The sequence below is a fragment of the Onychomys torridus genome, chromosome 4 (assembly GCF_903995425.1).
Source record: "Onychomys torridus chromosome 4, mOncTor1.1, whole genome shotgun sequence".
In the NCBI taxonomy this organism is placed as follows: domain Eukaryota; kingdom Metazoa; phylum Chordata; class Mammalia; order Rodentia; family Cricetidae; genus Onychomys; species Onychomys torridus.
Window position 1 is genome coordinate 57,539,680 of NC_050446.1, and position 18,822 is coordinate 57,558,501.

An 18,822-nucleotide genomic window follows, 5' to 3' on the forward strand; every position below is an offset into this window, starting at 1 on the left:
CCAGTGTCTCCCTCAGATTTCTACTAGGCCTCTCAAGCTTAACACATTAAGATGGAGCTGTTATATACAACCTCCACTGAGTCCATACATCTTTGGCTTTCTCTCCCCAGTAAATACTGGTATTTGTTTAAAACCATCGGGTCTTCTTTCTTGTTGTCATTTAAAAATAATAGTTGCCTGAGTTATTTCTCACTGTACTGAAATTCTTTTAGTTTTTTAGAATTCAGGTTCAATTTAGTTAAAACCAACATTCTATCAAGTTCCTATCAGGAAATGCATACACTCATAATGAAGTACACTGTCACAATATGTATAATATTGTATACCACAGTGATTCCTTCTAAGCCAAAGTTTTATTTGTTGCCCTATATCTCCTAAACATCAGAGATTATATCTCCTAGATATCAGAGATTCAAAAATGAGAGAATGGTTTGGTTCATAAAGACAGATATGCGAGATGTCAGAGGAAATTACTCCCCCTGTCGGAAAAATGGAAGGAATAGCAAAAGGGGAGATTAGAAAACAAGAAAATCAATGTTTGGTTTATGATATAGTACTTGTCTCCACAGATAACATGCACCTGAATGAGTTAAGTTCATGAAACTGTGCAGAGCTGAAGACAAGCCCCAACGAACCAGCTTGATGTTTTATACTAGTGGAAGGAGACTATAAAGATTTTAGTTTAAACATCGAAGTTACAGGATAATGGCTCGGGCAGAGAACACAACAGAAAGGAAAAATTTGCTGTTCAACTTGAACCTGTTCAAAGGACAGCAGATATTCAAATCACAGAAAATAGGACATCGTTTCATCAAAGCCACAGAAGCAGAACTGGGATTTCTTTGAGGGGAGGGGTCATTTAGAAATATACTTCACTGGCTTTCAGGTAAACCAGGGAGTTAAGGAGATAAAATAAGCAACAGCTACCATTTTCAAAGTTTTTTGGCAGAGTGCGCTAAATGCTTTAAGGCATACTCTGAACTCCTTTAGATGGGAACTATTTTCATTTTAAACATACGAAAAATGGTGCCTTCAGATGCCAAATGATTTTGCCTAAAGTTTCTTAGCTGGTACATGGCCTCAAATTCTGACCCCAAAGTCCACTCTCTAGCCACTATACTATATCTCTCATAACAGAAATCATGGCAAAACAAGACAAGCTCCTTAAAGGCTGGCTAAGAAGGAATCTAAATGCCATTACCATTTCCTGCTAACTTCTTCACACAGTGGGCACATCAGGGCAGTCCTACATTTACTCCAGTATCACCACCACACCCACTAACTCAATGTTTTAAAGCTAGAAATCTTACTCTTTAACAAGGCTATTTTCAGGAACCCTACAACATTCGTAATGAGAGTTGCATTAACTTTACTTTTTAAAAAGCACTGGGATTTTTTAGCTTAAAAAGATTTTGGGATCTGATATTAGTCTAGGGCAGCATTTAATACAAGTGGAAGTTGGTACCAAATAGGCTCATTCTTTATCAAATATTTGATATTCTTTATATCAGGCACCAGGGTTTTTTTTTTTTTTTTTTTTTTTTTTTAAAAAAAAAAGGTGTTTAAAAACATAAGCTTAAACTGAAAATAATTGTTGCACTGCCTCTTGTAATATTTTGCTTCCCTAAGAAATAATACCCGTAACTTAAAATATTCTTATTTGGTTGAAAATATGATTTTCAGCCAGGCAATGATAGCACATGCCTTCAATCCCAGCACTTGGGAGGTAGAGGCAAGCAGATGTCTGTGAGTTTGAGAATAGCCTGGTCTACAGAGCAAGGTCCAGGACAGCCAGGGGTACACAGAGAAACCCTGTCTTGAAAAATCAAAACAAAACAAAAAATAAGACTTTCCAATTATTTTGACAATTGTCTGTGTTCTGGTACAGAATCCCTATTTCACCTCTGCTGCCCTTGTTCTTAGACCTAAGTTATATCCAACACATATATGGCAGTAATTGGAATTTTCCAATTACATTGGGAAATAAAATCAAAATATTATGCGCAAATGCACAATAGGAAAATCCTGTAATGACAGAATTCTTTTTACACTTTTGTCTGCTTGCATTTTGAAACATGGTTTCACATTACCCAGGCTGGCTTGGCATTTGTAACTGAGAATGACCTTGAACTCCTGATCTTCCTGCCCCCACCTCCTAAGAACTGGGATTATAGGGTAGTATTTTTCTTATTTTAATATGACAAGCTAGATTTTATATGTAAATACAAAGAAAGAAACAGAAGAAAAATAAATTAAATTATTTTAAAAAACAGCAAGAATTTTTAAATATACACATGGACAATGTGAGGATTTAAAATTTTTCCTATGAAAAGTAGTATTGTTTTAAATGGGTTTCTACTGCATTCCTCATACTGAATCATAACAGATTTTCAGACATCTAGGAGAAATATGGACATCTTCACAGTTGAACTTTCCAAGATAATGGAAAAAAACAGTTCAATAATTTGGACAGTCTGAAATAAAATAAAATTTACCAAAATGCACAGTCCAGCACATACAAAGACAAATAAGTGGCTACTGTAATTATAAAACCAATATGTTACAATCATAATGAAATTTCATTTCATCACTTACTTTGAAACATATGAGGCATTTAATTTAACACTATAGCCGGGGGAGGAGAGCACCGCTCACTCTTTGGTATAGTTTTTTTTCCCTAAATCCAGAATTAAATATACAATAAATGTCCACAAAGGGTCCTGAATAAGAATAAAAGTGAAGAAAACGAGGATGCATTACATGCTACCCTGCTGCCAACAGCACTGCTTTCTTTGATGTACACTTGAAAGTTGTTCTCATGGCTTCCAACAGAATTAAAAAGCTTAGAGATAAGATGAGGTCAGTTATTAAAGAAGGGACCAAAAACCAGAAACATTTCTAGCTACAATGTTATAAGAGTAACCCTTTTCTTAAACAATCTATTTTAGAAACTTCAAAAAGATTGTTTAATTTTCATTAAACACTCTCTATTCTTGAGTTCCTGTTCTTAAATGGAGGACAAGTATTATTTCTAAGGCATGAATCCAAGTAGAGATAGAGGCAACTGTGGGGTAAACATAAGCATGTTCTGTGGCACAAAGACAACAGCACAGAGCACACAGAAAGCTGCCACTTCCTATCAGTCCCAGACTGCCATTCAGATCTTTAAACTTTCATTAACTAATTTTTGTTTTGAGACAAGGTTTCACTATATAGCTTTAGTTGGTAGACCAGGCTGGCCTCAAACTCAAAGATCCGTCTGCCTCTGCCTCTTGAGTGCTGCAATAAAATGTGTAGCCTTCATTAACTAGTTTTATGGAATTGAAAAATAATTACAAAGCTCAACTTCTTATTTCCTAATCTAAACTAGCTAGGAGTCTATCATCAGTATTTTAGCAGACCCAGACCAAAGTTGAAATAAAACCTCTCAAAGAGTCAATATATAATATAATGTGTATTTAAAGACAAACAAAAAACAGATAGCACAGAATATCATATACAGAATAATTGTAAAAGCAAATGACAAACAGGCTCTGCAGAGTTAACTGTACATAGAGTCCTAAAAGTTAACATCATTATCAATTTTATAAGTTCAACACAGAATAAACACATATCAGAGCAAGTTTACTCATAAATGCATGCCTTAAAAGCAAACTAAGTATATATATATATATATATATATATATATATATATGTATTTATATATACATATATATGCACATACACACACACAAATGTTCAAAATACTGTACTATTCATGGCCAAAAAAAAAGTAAAAACAATACAAACATCTATCAACTTATGAATGAATCCATAAAATATTTTATGTTCACAGTGGGATAATTTTTACAATAAAAAGAAATGTAGTGCGAAATCTGCTAACATTTGGATGAACCTGGAAAACACTGTACTAAATGGCAGAAGCCAGTCACAAAGTATTATATGTCCAGATTATATTTACATAGGAGTTCTAGAATAGGCACAGACACAGAAAGTAGATCAGTGCTTGCCTACGACTGAGAGGCTGGCAGGGAATCAGGGATCCTGAATGCTCAGGAAGCAGAATTTCTTCTGGGTGATTAACTGCTCTAGAATTGACTGAGTTGGTGAATACACTAAAAACCAATGAGCAGTTTATTTCATGTGGGACAATAGTATGGTACCTGTGGCTCAGAATTATTCTGTGCAGATACTAAAAACGCTAATCTGTACACTTCAGAGGTAAATTGTATAGTGTGTGAAATAATCTCAATAAAGTGTTTACTAAAAATTTCAATTTTATGATTCTAATATTGAAAAGGCAAGAAAAACTATTAAAGAACAAAGATCAGCAGAGTATTATTATTATTATTACAAGCCGTTTGCCAAGTATATTGAGGACACTAAAATTATTAATCAGCTTCTTAAGAAAATGTTTATTATTATTAAATAGTTAATAAATACCTAATCAGCTCCTAATAAGATCTCACATTCAGTAAATGTGCCATATGAAAATTAACATGCTAAATTTAAGAGATTTTCATGTCAGACACTTTATTAGGAACAAGTATACACAGAATTAAGTGACAGATTTTCATTAAAACTGTCATTTCGGATGAGTATATAATCTCTCAGAAGAAAGAGGAAATTAATGTTCATAGCTAGCACACTTGTCTTTTCCACAGAGACTGAGACAGGCTCACTATGTGGTCCTGGGGGCCTGAATTCCCTATGTAGACCAAGCTGGCCTGTCACCGAGAGCTCCCTGCCTCTGCCCAAAGGAGTGCACCACCACACCCAGCAGATTGTGCAAATATTTTACTATGCAATAAAGATGAATACATGTTTTCTATTCACTTTCTTTTAATTTTTGATTTTATGGAAATAATTCAATGAAATACCATCATGCTGGTTTTTTAATTATCCACATTAAATAATTGCCTTTTAAAAAGTGTGTGCTTTAAATAAAATTTTTCTTATCAAGACCTTTGTGATTCCTTTATATAATCAATTATAAAATAGTAATACAATCTTTTATAAAACCAAGATTTCTACCAACCAAAACTTAAAAAAAAAAAAAAACTTTAACAAAATATTTAAAAGCAGAAGAAACCCAAACCAAGACTTTTTTTTTTTTTTAAAGCACCTGACTTATTTTTACTAATTCTGGCTAACATTTCTCTCTACATTGAAATGTTTTAAGTATTTACAACAAGGGAAATATCAATCTTCTATGACTACATATCATTTAAGGATAAAACAAGACAATGTATCTTTTAAATAGATTCTCAAGACTGGGGCGCTCGTAGAAGGGGAAATTGCCGACTAAATTTTTATAGAGAGCAAGGGGTGGGGTGCAGTATGGGACTGCCAAAGGGAAGATTAAAGCAAACTGATGACTTGTAAGAAGATTCCAAGTCAATAAAACTGTATAAATGTTACAGTGAAACTGAATTTTAAAACCGATTATTCATTAGATTACTATAAAACAAACCTGCCCCAGATGAACACACCAGAAAGACTAAATATGACCAAACTACAAGAGAAAACTTCCACATAGGAATATGAGAATAAAGACCCTAGCACCATAACGTCACTAATCCAGAAATACTTTTGGAAACCAAAAAAAGGCCAGGAAAGCAATACATCTTAAAAGAAAAACAGCTGCCTACTAAACAATAAAAGCTCTAGAAAGCCACTGCCAACCTCAAAAGAAAATTAAGTTAATGATATAAGGATTACAAGATGCCACACACGCATTTGGGGTGTTGTTTATCTATACATTAACTATTCTTATTGTAACTTCAAAGAAAATTTAACATTTTCCACATAACATGTAGCTAGAAGCTTTTCTAGTTTCAGAGATATGAATACTGTCTTTAAAAGCATTTAAGCAAGGTCTAAAATCTGTGCATCGAAATGTTGCACATAGCGTTAGATAAATGGGAGACACAGCACTCCACTGAATGCTGCTCTTCTCATAGATGGTGACCCCAGTAGAAATCCGGGACAACTTACATTGTTGTTGCGCGTTTCTACAGCAGGAAACTTTCTGACTATGAATTTCACAGCAGATTCCAGGTTTTTGTCAATAAGGTAGGACGGTTTAGCCTTGGGATCTCCACATGCCTAAAAAAACAACAGTAATGAAAAAGAGTGAAATGTATCTTCCTAAAATCAAGGAAGAATAGCAAATCTGAAATCAGAAATTAGAAAGATTTATTGTTTTGGTGAGCAGGTGATAAAATGAACAGGCAAAGTGCAGGGATTGTCACAGCTGAAATATGCGATGGGAGACAGTACAGAGATGTTCTTCTACTGAAAAAAACGCATGGAAAGTTGTAAAGCAGTTAGCGCAGAACAGCAGTGAAGGAAAAAGCTCAAACCTAAAAAAAGGAAAAGAAAATGAAAAACCTTTTGAGGTAGGATTGTATTCATCTGAAGCTAATAAAGTATTACAAAATCAAATACTAAGTAAAGTCCTAGAATGTTTCTAAGTGTTATAAAATGAATGCTTATGTCTGAAAATGTCTTTTCCAAAATGTTTTCTCATTCGATGTCAACATTTTAATACAAGAGTCCTAGTTCAAAAGAACTGGAAGCGGCTAACACTGAAGTGGCCTACACTCCTAAGATGTTGCCTGCTCCTCTGGTCACCTGCGTTTACAACACTGTGTTCCCTCATACCAGCAGCACCTCAAGCAATGCACCTACGTCTGTCCTTCATCTCATAAGCACAGAATAATGGCAATGTCTCCATCTGATCCCATCAGCAGCACGACTTCCTCTGCAGCGAACTGGAAAGCACTATACAAATGCTGCTGGGCAGGAGTAACAGGAGTACCAACAGTACAATATGCGACAGGTAACTGCTTGTGTGAGGTGCTTTTGCTTAGGGAAATATTAAAAATCGTATCATTTTTGCTTAAGTTTTTTATTCCATTTTTAAAGCATATGTTTTTATAGTGATGTCTGCCGTATGTGAGGAGATACAGTACTGTAACCTGACCTTCTAGTTTACTATGGCTATGTTGTGGATTACAGAGAGAGAAGTTATGAAACATGAGACTGATCTGAAAGCGGGCAAGCGGGCAGAGGGAAGGTGAAAAGCTTTGCAAACCTTCCAAACTTGTCCTTGCTGGGGAAGCATTGTAATAAAAAGAGAGAAAATTACGTGTAAACAATGATTGTCAAACTATGACATACTTTTCAGTAGAAAACTTATGCACTGCAGACTATGGATAACAATACAAAATGAGAACTGTATGGTGCTACAATTTATAAGGTACTTAAGTAGCAAGTTCTATTATACAATAGATTTATATAGTTTATAGTATTCATATAGATTTAAATACTACCGTGTAAGTGTACAACCATGTCAGTATCTTGGTGGTCTTTCTAAATCAACTTAAAGTAATACTAGAAAGAAGGAAAAATAAAGACTACATGCAGCTATAAAAATAGGAGCAAAAACCATTAGTGAAATTTTACATACCTTAAAAAGAAACGGTAGCCAAGAATAAAAATGAATTGTTACAAGATGAACTTTGTACTTCAGCTCAAATTGAAACTAATTTGCAAATATCACCTAGCTTTCAAGGCAAGGTATAAAAGAAAGCCAATAAAAACATCCCTATTTTATAAATGGAAACAGGAATGCAGTACCCATTCTCAGTATTAATTAGATCAAACAATTTTTTAAATTTAGAACTTAACCTTTAATGAGACTAAGGCTACTATGCAAATCCACTTCTACATAATATTAGCATAATCTGACTTTTCCTCAGACTATAATTTCTTTGAAATAGTTTTTTTATAGACTGGTCTTCTAATTTGTCCTCTTTCTTCAAGATATCATAAACTAGATTCACATAACCAAGACTCATAAAACTAAGAAACTGCCCTTTAAAATAGCTACAGATTAGCATTTCCTTATAAAAGCATGCCTATGACAGTACAGAATCCTAAAGTGACTCAATGCTGACTTTTCATGATATGTATCTTTTATATTCCAGTTATTTAAAAATCCAGGTATTACCTTTGACAATATTAGCAGCTATCAATAAAACTATGCGCATTTCCCAAAATCACAAAAGAAATCTGTATATAAGCAGTTCTTCTCACATTGAAAACAAAATGAAAAAGGAATATTCCAGTTCAGTGGACAAATAAAAGTATACATAACTTTTCTGCATGCTGCTCAGTGGGCCTACGTAAGAGCATCCCTGAGAGGTGACACCAGATTCGGCTAAGCAGCTAGGCTCCGATCTCTACCACTCAGTAGCTCTGGGGCCTTACATATATATCATTTCCTAGTCTCAGTTCCTTTGGTAAGAGGCCCAAGGGACAAAGAGTACTTACCGCACAGTGTCATTATGAGTGTTTGAAGAGCTTAGGTAATCCATGTAAAGCATTTAACAAAGGGACTGGCACATAAGTGCTCAAAAATGGACACCGTTATTAGGAATGGTTATAATAAAGAATATGACAGTCACCTGAGCCAGAGTCTACTATGGAGACTGGTCATCAGTAATGCTATAGCATGGTACCTAGAGCCAGAACATGTAGTCTAACTTCCTTAACAACCGTAAGCTTCTCTCTCAACCACATTACCCCTTTCTTTCACTTAGCCTAGAGTCTAACATACTACATTTGTTTTTACTTACAGAAAGAATATAGCTTTGTTTTTATTTAGGGCTTCAGGTGTTGAGGATTGAACTCATGAATGTAAATATGCTAAGAACATATTCTACCACTATATCCCTATAGCCAAAGAACATGAGTTTTAAGTTCAAGTCCTGGCTAGGTCACATAGCTATAAAGCCATGAGTTAATGATTATATCCTTCATCTCTTGGTGTCTTCTTCTACTAAACTGGAGATAGTATTTACAACCTGTCTAAAAAGTTCTATATTCACTACGTGTGGTGTGTTTGTGGGTGTGAAGAAATTACAGGTGTATTTCACATACCATGAACATAAAAAAAAAAAAACTAATACAAATAAAAGGAATATACACAAGTTCCAGTCTACTTTTTCTAAAATCAACTTAACATATTTACTTAATAAAAAGAAAGATATTTATATGAGGAATACTCAGGGGGGAAAAAAGTACAAGAAAAACTAAACTATAATCTGATTAAGTTACCTAGGTAAGATACACGCTAACAAGAAGCTATGACTGTAACTCAGTTATGGTTTTCACACACTACTACCACAGCAGAAAAATTCTAACTGGCCAGAAATCTGTCTAAAAAAATTATTTTCCCCACTACTGTTTTAGAACAGAAATTGTCAATATATTTGAAAGCATTTCATGCCATCAAAATTATAATTAACCCTTTACTTTTGATTAGTCATCCTAGAAGTACAGATTTTTATTAACTACAAACATCTCTATACTTAGCTACTAAAACTATCTGTACTAATACATCCAGAAAGACTCATAACAAAGACTGAATCTAAACATATTAACAAAAGGAGCTGAGAAATGGCTCATCAGGTCAACCCCTGCTGTACAAACATGAAGACTTGAGTTCAGATCCTAGTAACCAAGCAAAGGCCCATGGAGCAGTATGCCTATAACACCAGCACTGGGGAGGATAGAGACAGGCAGATCCTTGAGGCCTGATGACTAGCCAGATTAGCCTGAATGCCATTTTGATGGGCTGGCCGTGTAACTCAATGCTTGCCCAGCATGCTGAGCACACTCTCCTCCCTCCTCCAGTATGGATGCACAGTACAGAAAGAAAAGAAGGAAAAAAGGAAGGAAGGGGCCGAGGACCTGTCTTCTGGCCCAGTGGCCCACAACCCATCTGATTTATTTAAGGATATTAATACTACCTATCTGACAGTTGGACATAAGATTAAAATATACATTATAGGGTAGGCAAAGTGCTTATCTCAATGCCTAGAACTTAAATATTTAGTAAGTTCTAAATCACATCTTCTCAATTTAAAGTAAAACTTTCAATCTATGTGGATTTCCAATTTTACATTCATAATGCTAATTTAATATCTTTAAGTTAATTTTCTCACAAAACCAAAATCGACTGTTGTCACCAGGAACAGATTTCCAGAAAACATATATTATGTAAGTAACAAAATAAGAAACACTAAGACAAGATCTGATAGTTTTTCCCACTAACCTACCACTGAAATCCTTTTTAGTCCTTTCCTCAAGTCTTTACAGCTAACACTACATACCACAGCTTAATTTTACATGTTGAAAGCTACATGTTTTTCCAAGAACTTACCAAGACTTTTTTTAAAAAAGTCAAATAATGCACTCTCAAAATCCTACTACCTATTCATAAAAGATTGTTAACAAAACTCGAGAAACAACAAAATAACCAAAAATAAGAGAGTAGAAGCAACATTTATGGGGCAATTCTTGTATTCAAAGGCAGCCATACTTTAGAGATGACCTGAATAGAGGTGCCTCAGAGAAACAAAGTGACCTAGTCAAGGGTTTAATCACTAATCAGCAGGACCTAATACAAACCCGTTACTTAAATTCTCAATACCAGAAGATATATCTCTAGACGGATGCCAAGGCGATATATAAAAATATACTAAATTCTTATCATAACTCAGCTGCTCAAAGCTGACTAATTTGGTAAGTTTTTTTTTTTTTTTTTTAATATAGTACAATCTTGAATTGCAGAACCAGTGGTTACTATTCCAACTCTTTTTCCTCCTGTACTTCCTATATTTTGGCCAGACACTTTACTTTAAACTAGTACTTTCCCTGAGTTTGAATAGGGAAAAAAAGAAATACTTCACTAATAGTTTAGAGGCTGAGAGAAAAGTGTGTCAAAATTACTAGAAATGCTTTCAAATTCATATAATTTTATTAATAATTCTAGCTCTTAATTAAAGATAGTGATTGCAGATCTAAAGATAAAGAAATTATAATTTCTGTTCTCCAGAAACAAATCTTGGGAAAATCAGGATCTAAGAGGTTCAAACCATTACATCCTTCAAAATCATTTACTAAATTTTTTTGTAATTCTGGGTTGGGGAAGTGGCTCAGCAGTTAAGAGCACTTGCTGCTCTTGCAGAGGACTTTGGTTTGAGTCCCAGCACACATGTGGTGGTTCACAACCATCTGTAACTCCAATTCCAGGGGATCCAAAGCCCTCTTCTGACTCCTCAGACACACATGGTACACACATATACTTGTAGGCAAAACATTCACACACATATGTAAGACAAATCTTAAAAGGTCTTATTAAATAAAAACAAAAAACCTCAGTGCTAGCTATTGGGGTAAATTCTGAAAGATCAGAGAAGCAGAACAAGCCACAGCTAACCTCACCTCAACAACTTCTCAGTCAATCCTCTTTCCTCAAACTGGAAGTTTCTATGAGAGTCCTCACCTGAAAGGATCTCCACTGAACAGCTGCTAAAAGCCTAAAAGCTTAAAAGCCTTTAGTTCCTGGTCCTTGCCTTATATACCTTTCTGCTTCCTGCTATCACTTCCTGGGATTAAAGGTGTGTGTCACCATACCTGGCTGTTTCCAGTGTGGCCTTGAACTCACAGAGATATGGATGGATCTCTGCCTCCTGAATGCTAGGATTAAAGGTGTGTGTGTGTGTGTGTGTGTGTGTGTGTGTGTGTGAGAGAGAGAGAGAGAGAGTGTGTGTGTGTGTGTGTGTGAGAGAGAGAGAGAGAGAGAGAGAGACCACTGCCTAACCTCTATGTTTAATATAGTGGCTGTTCTGTTCCCTGACTCCCAGGTAAGTTTATTGGGGTGCACAATATATCAACCACACACATAAAACAAATAAATCTAAAAAAAGTTAATAAAAGGATTTTAATGGCTCACATTAAAGTTTCTAACAACTATCTAATTCACAAGGAGATAACTATGTCACTACATGTCTTCCATCTCTGAGTTCCAATACTGAATATCTCAGTTTATGAAACAAAGATTTTTTTTTTTTTACATTTTACACACTGACATATTTGTGCTCAATATTAAGTAGATCTTTAAAGAACTACTGGAGAGATGGCACAGTGGTTAAGAGCACTGGTTGCTCTTCCAGAGGTCCTGAGTTCAATTCCCAGCAATCATATGGTGGCTCACAACCATGTACAGTGGGATCTGATGCCCTCTTCTGGCATAAAGTTGTATATGCAGATAGAGTACTTATATAAACTAAATAAATAAATCTTTAAAAAAAAACTACTGCAGAACACACTTGTGTAACTACTCTGTATGAACACTAATATCTAACTATACTCTCAAGTACTGAAAAGGGTACTTAAGAAATGTTTCTAAAGGTGAAGTGGCGTGAACATTTATGAAGTGTCTGCTCTGTTCCAAGACCCAGAAACAAAATTACAGCAGCCAACATTTATCCTGTTTATTCCTTTTTTTAAAGCTTAAGGGGGTGGGGATGTTTGCAGGTATCTGTAAAGGCCAAAAGAGAATGTTGGATCCCCTTAAGTTGGAGTTACAGGTATCTGTGAGCCAGATATGGGAGCTAGGAACCAAACTCAGGTCCTCTGGAAAAGCAGTAAGAACCCTTAATCAGTGAGCCATCTCTCCAAGCTCATTTATCCCTTTTTACCAGGCACTGTACTAATACTTGACATAAATAAACCCATTTAGTTCTCAAAATATGATGTTAATAACAGTATTGCACCATATGGGAGAACTGGAATATCTACTTAGGATTCCAAGGATGAAAATCAGTAATACTGAGGACTGGAGATAGAGCACAATGGAGTGCTGGCCTACAACCAGCAGGGCTTGTAAGACTTTAAAAAAGATGTAGGCCCTGAGGACAGGTACATACCATGAAGACATTTTGCGTTTAAAGAAAGCCTTGTGCAACCTTCCAAAAATGTAGTTATAAGCTAGCTGGCAACCTGAATCCTGACAATGAACAGCTGTGTGAGGAAGAACTCAGAGCAGTAAGGACTGCATCACTGTTTTCTTATAGCAGAGCTTCTTAGCATCACAACTACCGTCTGACTCATTCGAGTCAAGCCAAGACCCAGACATTTTCAAGCTCTCCCAAGACAATTCTAATGTGTGCTGAAATAAAGGATAATTCAATTGTAGGTAAAAACTACTAATCTCACTTTATAAATTATAACCAAGAAGGATAAATAATTTGTTCAAGGTTAAAACAAATTAGTACTAAAGCTTTACCTAGAATGTGACTGTCAACACACAATATCATAAGACTTAGGAAAAGAAAATCTAAGTACAGGTAAGTATAGTTTGTTTGGCTATTTAAAAAAAAATTAAGGTTGGCTAGATGGCTCAGCTCTTAAAGACACTTGCCACCATGCCTGATAACTGGAATCAATCCCCAACACCCATATCATAATAGAGGAGAAGAACACCCTCCCCTAAGCTGCCCTCTGACCGACACTGGGGTGTACGTACACACACACACACACACACACACACACACACACACACACACACGAGAGAGAGAGAGAGAGAGAGAGAGAGAGAGAGAGAGAGATATTAATAAAAATATCAGCGCGAGTATTTTAGAACATGTTTTGTATCTTTATTCTACTGAACAAAAGTGTGGAATTTAATCTTTGTTATTTCCTGCCTGTGCACTGTGGGCATGACTGGTGTTGCCAGAGGCCAGCAAAGGATGTCAGATCCCTTGGAACTGAAGGTAAGGACAGTTGTGAGCTACCATATGGGTGCTGGCCATCAAACCCTGTCCTCTGGAAGAGCAGCTAGTGCTCTTAAGTGCTGAGCCATCTCTGCAGCTCAGGAAATTTCATCTTTTATTCATTTATTTATTTTGTGTGCATGGGGGTGCAAAGAGAGAGGTGTGGAAGGGGACATGCTCACATGTGCCGTGGAGCACGTGTAGATGTCAGAGGACAGCTTTCCAGAGTCAGCTCTGTCCTTCCACCATGTGGACCTTAAGTCCTCCTCCGATCACCAGGTCCTGCAGAAGTGCTTTTACTCACTGAACATCTCACTGCTCCTGAAATTTTCATGGCAGGTTATTCAGAAATCTGATTGTGGACAGAGCCAATTCAATTTTTTAAACATCTAAAAGGAATATACAATTAATAGTAACATGCCAGTAACCTTAATGTACACGTAGAGGCACAATTTTTCTTTTTACTGTGGATTATTTGTGATGAAATTTGTATGAAAAGACCATTTTCAATATGTTATCAGTGTATCAGTGAGTACTAGTGGAGATTTGTTTGATTTTGTAATGTATTAAAAGGAAAGATAATTTTAAACTAGCAATTTAAAATTTTAACTCATATTTCTTTGGTAAAATATATTTTGTATCAACTTTGCCTGTTAAGTTTATTTTCTTTTGTGATTTTCTTTACATGGGTCAACTGTAGGTGTATGCACATACATGTATATACATGTAGAGGCCAAAGGTCCCCTTTGGTGTCATTCCTTAGGAGTTACCTAACCTTTTTTTTAGGGGGGGTCTCTCACGGGGACCTGGGGCTGGCTGATTTGGCTGATTAGATTAGGCTGGCTGAGTAGCCAGCAGGCTCTAAGAATCCACCTGTCTCTATCTCCCTGGAGCAGGCTGGGATTACAAACCTGGAATCTGAGGTCAGTACTGGGGACTGAACTCATACTCTAATGCTTGTGTAACAAACCCTTTTCCAGATTGAGCTGTCTCCTCAGCTCCCTTTGTGGTTACTCCTAAGATTTAGTCCCTGACGCATTTTAACGTGTACAAGATAAAAAAACTAACCACGTAAGAAACTAACAGAAATAAAGAGGACATTTTGCTTAAGCTGGGGGAAGTATATAGAAAACAGAAAATGAGGATGAAGAGAAACAGTGAAATACAGTTTTTCTTCTGTAATTTTCATTTTAGATTTTTATTTTCAAGGACAAATAGTGAAGCTGGAAATTTTGCTTGGTGTCAGAACACTTCTCGCAAGCACCGCCTCTGGGATTTGTTTTCCAGCACTGTCTTGGGTATGAAATCACAAAGTCAAATAATAAGTTTGTACACTGAAAAACTATGTAACCTGCAATACAAAAATATAATTAGGAATCGTGATTAGCCTGCTTGTTTCATTAATAGCACTCAAAGTTTGTTTAATGGTTTAATTAATAGTAATCACACGCCTAAGATTTCTTGCTCACTGTTTTCAATATTGTATTTGTAAGTGAATATAGTAAGTTCTTAAGCTTATAAGAATTGATACCGTTATTAAGAATTTAACAATACTGTAGGCTTTGGTAAAATGTACAATGATGAAATTATTCCCTGTTGAAGCAGAGCACTGAGGTATTTTAATAATAATAATATCAAACTTCATAAAGCTTTAAATTGTTAATGTGTAAACAGATTTGTACATATGACAATTTCAAATAATCTCTTAAAAGGATCTTGGAAATGTTTTAGGTAGTCTTGATGTTGAGGGGGCTTCCCCCCATGCATTTAATCTCCATCTACTGAATGTCTTCTTTAGCACTGGAGAAATGGGGATATTAAGTCCAGTGTCAAGACATTCCTATCTTCTGGATTAGAGAAAGATGTGTAGAGAGCTAACCAAATGCAGTATGTAAGTAGGACTGTGGGAGACTTGAGACTTTTAAGATTTTAGACTGGGGGAAAAAAGGAAGATGGATGGGAACATTTGTACCAGCTTTTGAAACATGAGTAGGAGCTGATAACTATTTTACTTCCAGATCCAGGGGCTCTCACACCTTCTTCTGGTCCCCGTGGGCATCAGGCACACAGGGGTACAGAAATACATGCAGGCAAAACACTCATACATATAAAACTTAAAAATCTAAAGAATATAAAAACAAATAAAAAGATTATGATTTATGTTGCCATAAGAGTACAGACAACATGAACCTTATAGACACATGAATACATCTTACTTCTTTGGCAAGATATTTGAACAAATGTTTCAATCCTTAGCCAACTGGGTATAGACAAGCAGCTGATGCAGACAGGCAGTTCCATGGGCTACAAGATGAAAATTCTATCAAAGGGGCCAGCAAGATGGATCAGAGTGGAAGGGCACTTGCAGCTACACCTGATGACCTAGTCTCATCCCAGAAACCCTCCAGGTAAAGGAGAGAACAGACTCTTACAAGTCATCCGCTAACCTACACACACACACACACACACACACACACACACACACACACACACACCTGTTTGCTTGCCCTCTCTTCCTCTCACAAAATAAATATCAGATGCATTTAACATACACAAAGAGTCGATTTCAGCAAGCACTAATCAAAGCCTTGTGCACTAATCAAAGCCTTGTGCCCTAGATAATGCCCTGAGTATTAGTCTTTGAAATGAATTACTCTTCTCAGAAGAAATTCATAAGCCACGTAGGCAAAATATTTCAAGAAACTAACTATACATAGGTGCTAAAGTACAACATTTCAATAACCCAAAAGGCTTGACAATTAGATATAATGGTCGCATTCACTTATTTCCCATTCCAGTAGTCAACACAAGAGCTTGAAGTTTCTCAAAACAGGAAGTGAAAAACACTTTGAAAAAGGCAGCAAACTGTAATTATGAGTTTAAATGCTTAGAATTCCATCTACTATTACCCATGAAAATGAAGTATTAAAAGACTGTTTATATGTATTCTCTAAGCATGTCTAGTGACTTGACTGCACTAAAGAAAGTTATTTTGCTCAAACACCCAAAGCACTTCTGATGTTACTCTCACTTCCTCTTCTAGAAAACCATCAAAACCATTTCCTTTAACCACAATACCACATGTCTGGTAACTTTTAGTAACATTTGATTTGCTGGGCTTTTGTTTTAAAACAAAGTCCATATAGAACTTTATTTCCAAACTTCTTAAGCAGTGAAATCCAAAAGTCGTCATCAATGCAACTCATACTACCTCAAATTAAATGTTTCCTAACACCATAAAGTTACAATAGAGGGGTGAATGCAGAGGGCTTTGTCATGACACAAACTGAATGGGCACGCCGGATCGTGCTGGGCTTAGAGACGATAATTCATTGAAACCAAGTGGGTAACCAGAACAACACAGCACAGCTACCCTTTCCCCACGTTGAGCATTACTGACTTAAACCAGCGTGCTTCAGAATTACAGTGTCTGAATCAATTTGGAGGAGTAAAACAAGTTTATCCTGAATGCTCTGACTTTAATTTTTAAAAGCATCTTCAGCAACGCTCTATACTCGACTGCTATGGTCTAAGGGCAACAGTTCACGTTGTATTTTTTTAAAAAACGAGATTACGAAAAAAATGACACAAATACACAGAAACCCACAAGGATGTAGAGACATAAACTGAACCCAAAGCAAACTTTTCCTCCACTAAATTCACTGAGGGTTATCATAAAATAAATGGATTTGGGGTTGTTTTCCTCTAAGGTGAGTTAATGTGGCATTTTCCCTATTGTTTTTTTTAATCTCTACTTTTCTTAACTTCAGTGCTGCCTTCCACTCCCTAATCTGAAGGCACAGATTTCCAATAGGTCCACTGGCTAGTTACTCAAATCATCGTAGCAGGCTGCGAAGGGAACAGCAATGGGAACAGATCTCGTCTTTATTTCAGACTGCCATTGTACTTTAAGCAATGGTGCTAATCAGACAGGGTTGGGAAAACTAAGGCGAGGAGGAGCAGAGAGGAAAGGTGGTTATTCCTGTTCCAGTGACTCACAGCCTACAAGTACTTCAGGCGAAAACCGGTTCCACCCTCACTTCCCCCTCCTGCCCATCTCCAAAATGAAATGATCCTAAACGTCAACATGCCGTCGGGGTGGAGGGGGGCGGAGGGGTGGGGGCTTTATTCAGCGACCGAGGCGGGGGAATCGAGTGACCAAGTGGGTTGTTGCGGAGGGTCGGCCGCCCGATCGGTCGCCACATTCCCACACTCACACGCCAAGAAACCCGGGCCCGTTCGCCGCAGCCCGGGAAGGCCGCGCGCTCTCCCTTCCCGCAAACCAACGCGCCGCGGCGGCCATGCGCGGCCCGGCCGGTTCCCGCCGCCGGGAGCCAGGAAATGGCTCCCGCCCGCCCGCCCCGCCGCTCACTCTAGGCCGCGGCGCGTCCCGGAGGCCCCCCGGCGCCAGCAGGCCGAGCTCGCTCGCGCCCGCCCGCCCGCCCGCGCGGCCTTTCCCCCGCCGCACCCCGCCCGGCCTCGCCGGCCCGTGCGCACCTTCTTGATGTTGTAGAGGCGCGTGAGCATGCCGACGCCCCGGTCGTTGAGGATGGTGAGCTTCTCGGCCAGCTTCTGCTGACTGGGCTGCAGCACGGAGCGCGACATGGTGCGGCCGCCGTGGCCGCCGCCGCCGCCGCCGCCGCTGCCGCCGGGCGCGCAACTCCCCGGCCCGCCGCCTCCCTCAGGCCCGCCCGCGACCTCCGCCTCAGCGCGGCGCGCCCATGCCGCGCGCCCACCCGCGCCGTGACACAGCAGCCGCGGCGCTCGCTTCCGCCCGCCGCCCTTCCGCCTCCACCCGCGGCGCTCTCCACCCTAGTCCCCCCCACCCGGGCCGCCTTTCCCCGCTCCTCCGCTAGGTGTGGCGGTGGCGGCGGCGGCGGCGGCGGTGGCGGCGGCGGCTGAGAACGAGGCGGCTTCCCCCGTAGCCGGGACCGGCGCTCGGTCACCTGATCGGCCGCGCCGGCGCCCCCGCGAGGCCGCCGGGAGAACTGCGGCCCGCGCTCCTGGGCGCCCCGCCCGGCCTCGGCTCCCGGGACCGACCCCAGGCCGCCTTCCTCGACTTCCCCCAAAGTTGCCTCCGCTCCCCACCCCCCAGCACCCGCGGCGGCGGCGGCGGCGGCCGGGCGAGGACGGTGTGTTTCGGGAGACTTTCCCTCCCCTCGAGAGGGGGCTGGCGGCTCGGAGCGTGTTT

The 18,822-nt window shown here is 38.6% G+C and overlaps 1 protein-coding gene across 4 annotated transcripts in view; it reads right to left on the bottom strand.

Annotated features, from left to right (window-relative positions):
- The window catches only part of Nckap1 (NCK associated protein 1), an 82,763-nt gene extending 64,308 nt beyond the window's left edge, over positions 1 to 18,455 (bottom strand). For 2 of the 4 annotated variants that reach the window (XM_036183120.1, XM_036183119.1), the window contains exons 1-3: positions 18,129 to 18,455; positions 7,100 to 7,117; positions 5,998 to 6,108 (exon numbers count right to left, since the gene is read on the bottom strand). In XM_036183120.1, coding sequence (XP_036039013.1) covers positions 5,998 to 6,108; positions 7,100 to 7,117; positions 18,129 to 18,236 — 237 coding nt within the window. In that variant the 5' untranslated portion in view covers positions 18,237 to 18,455. The remainder of the gene's footprint in view (positions 1 to 5,997; positions 6,109 to 7,099; positions 7,118 to 18,128) is intronic. The other 2 variants (XM_036183122.1, XM_036183121.1) reach the window with 1 other exon arrangement.
- Between the last annotated feature and the right edge of the window lie 367 nt (positions 18,456 to 18,822).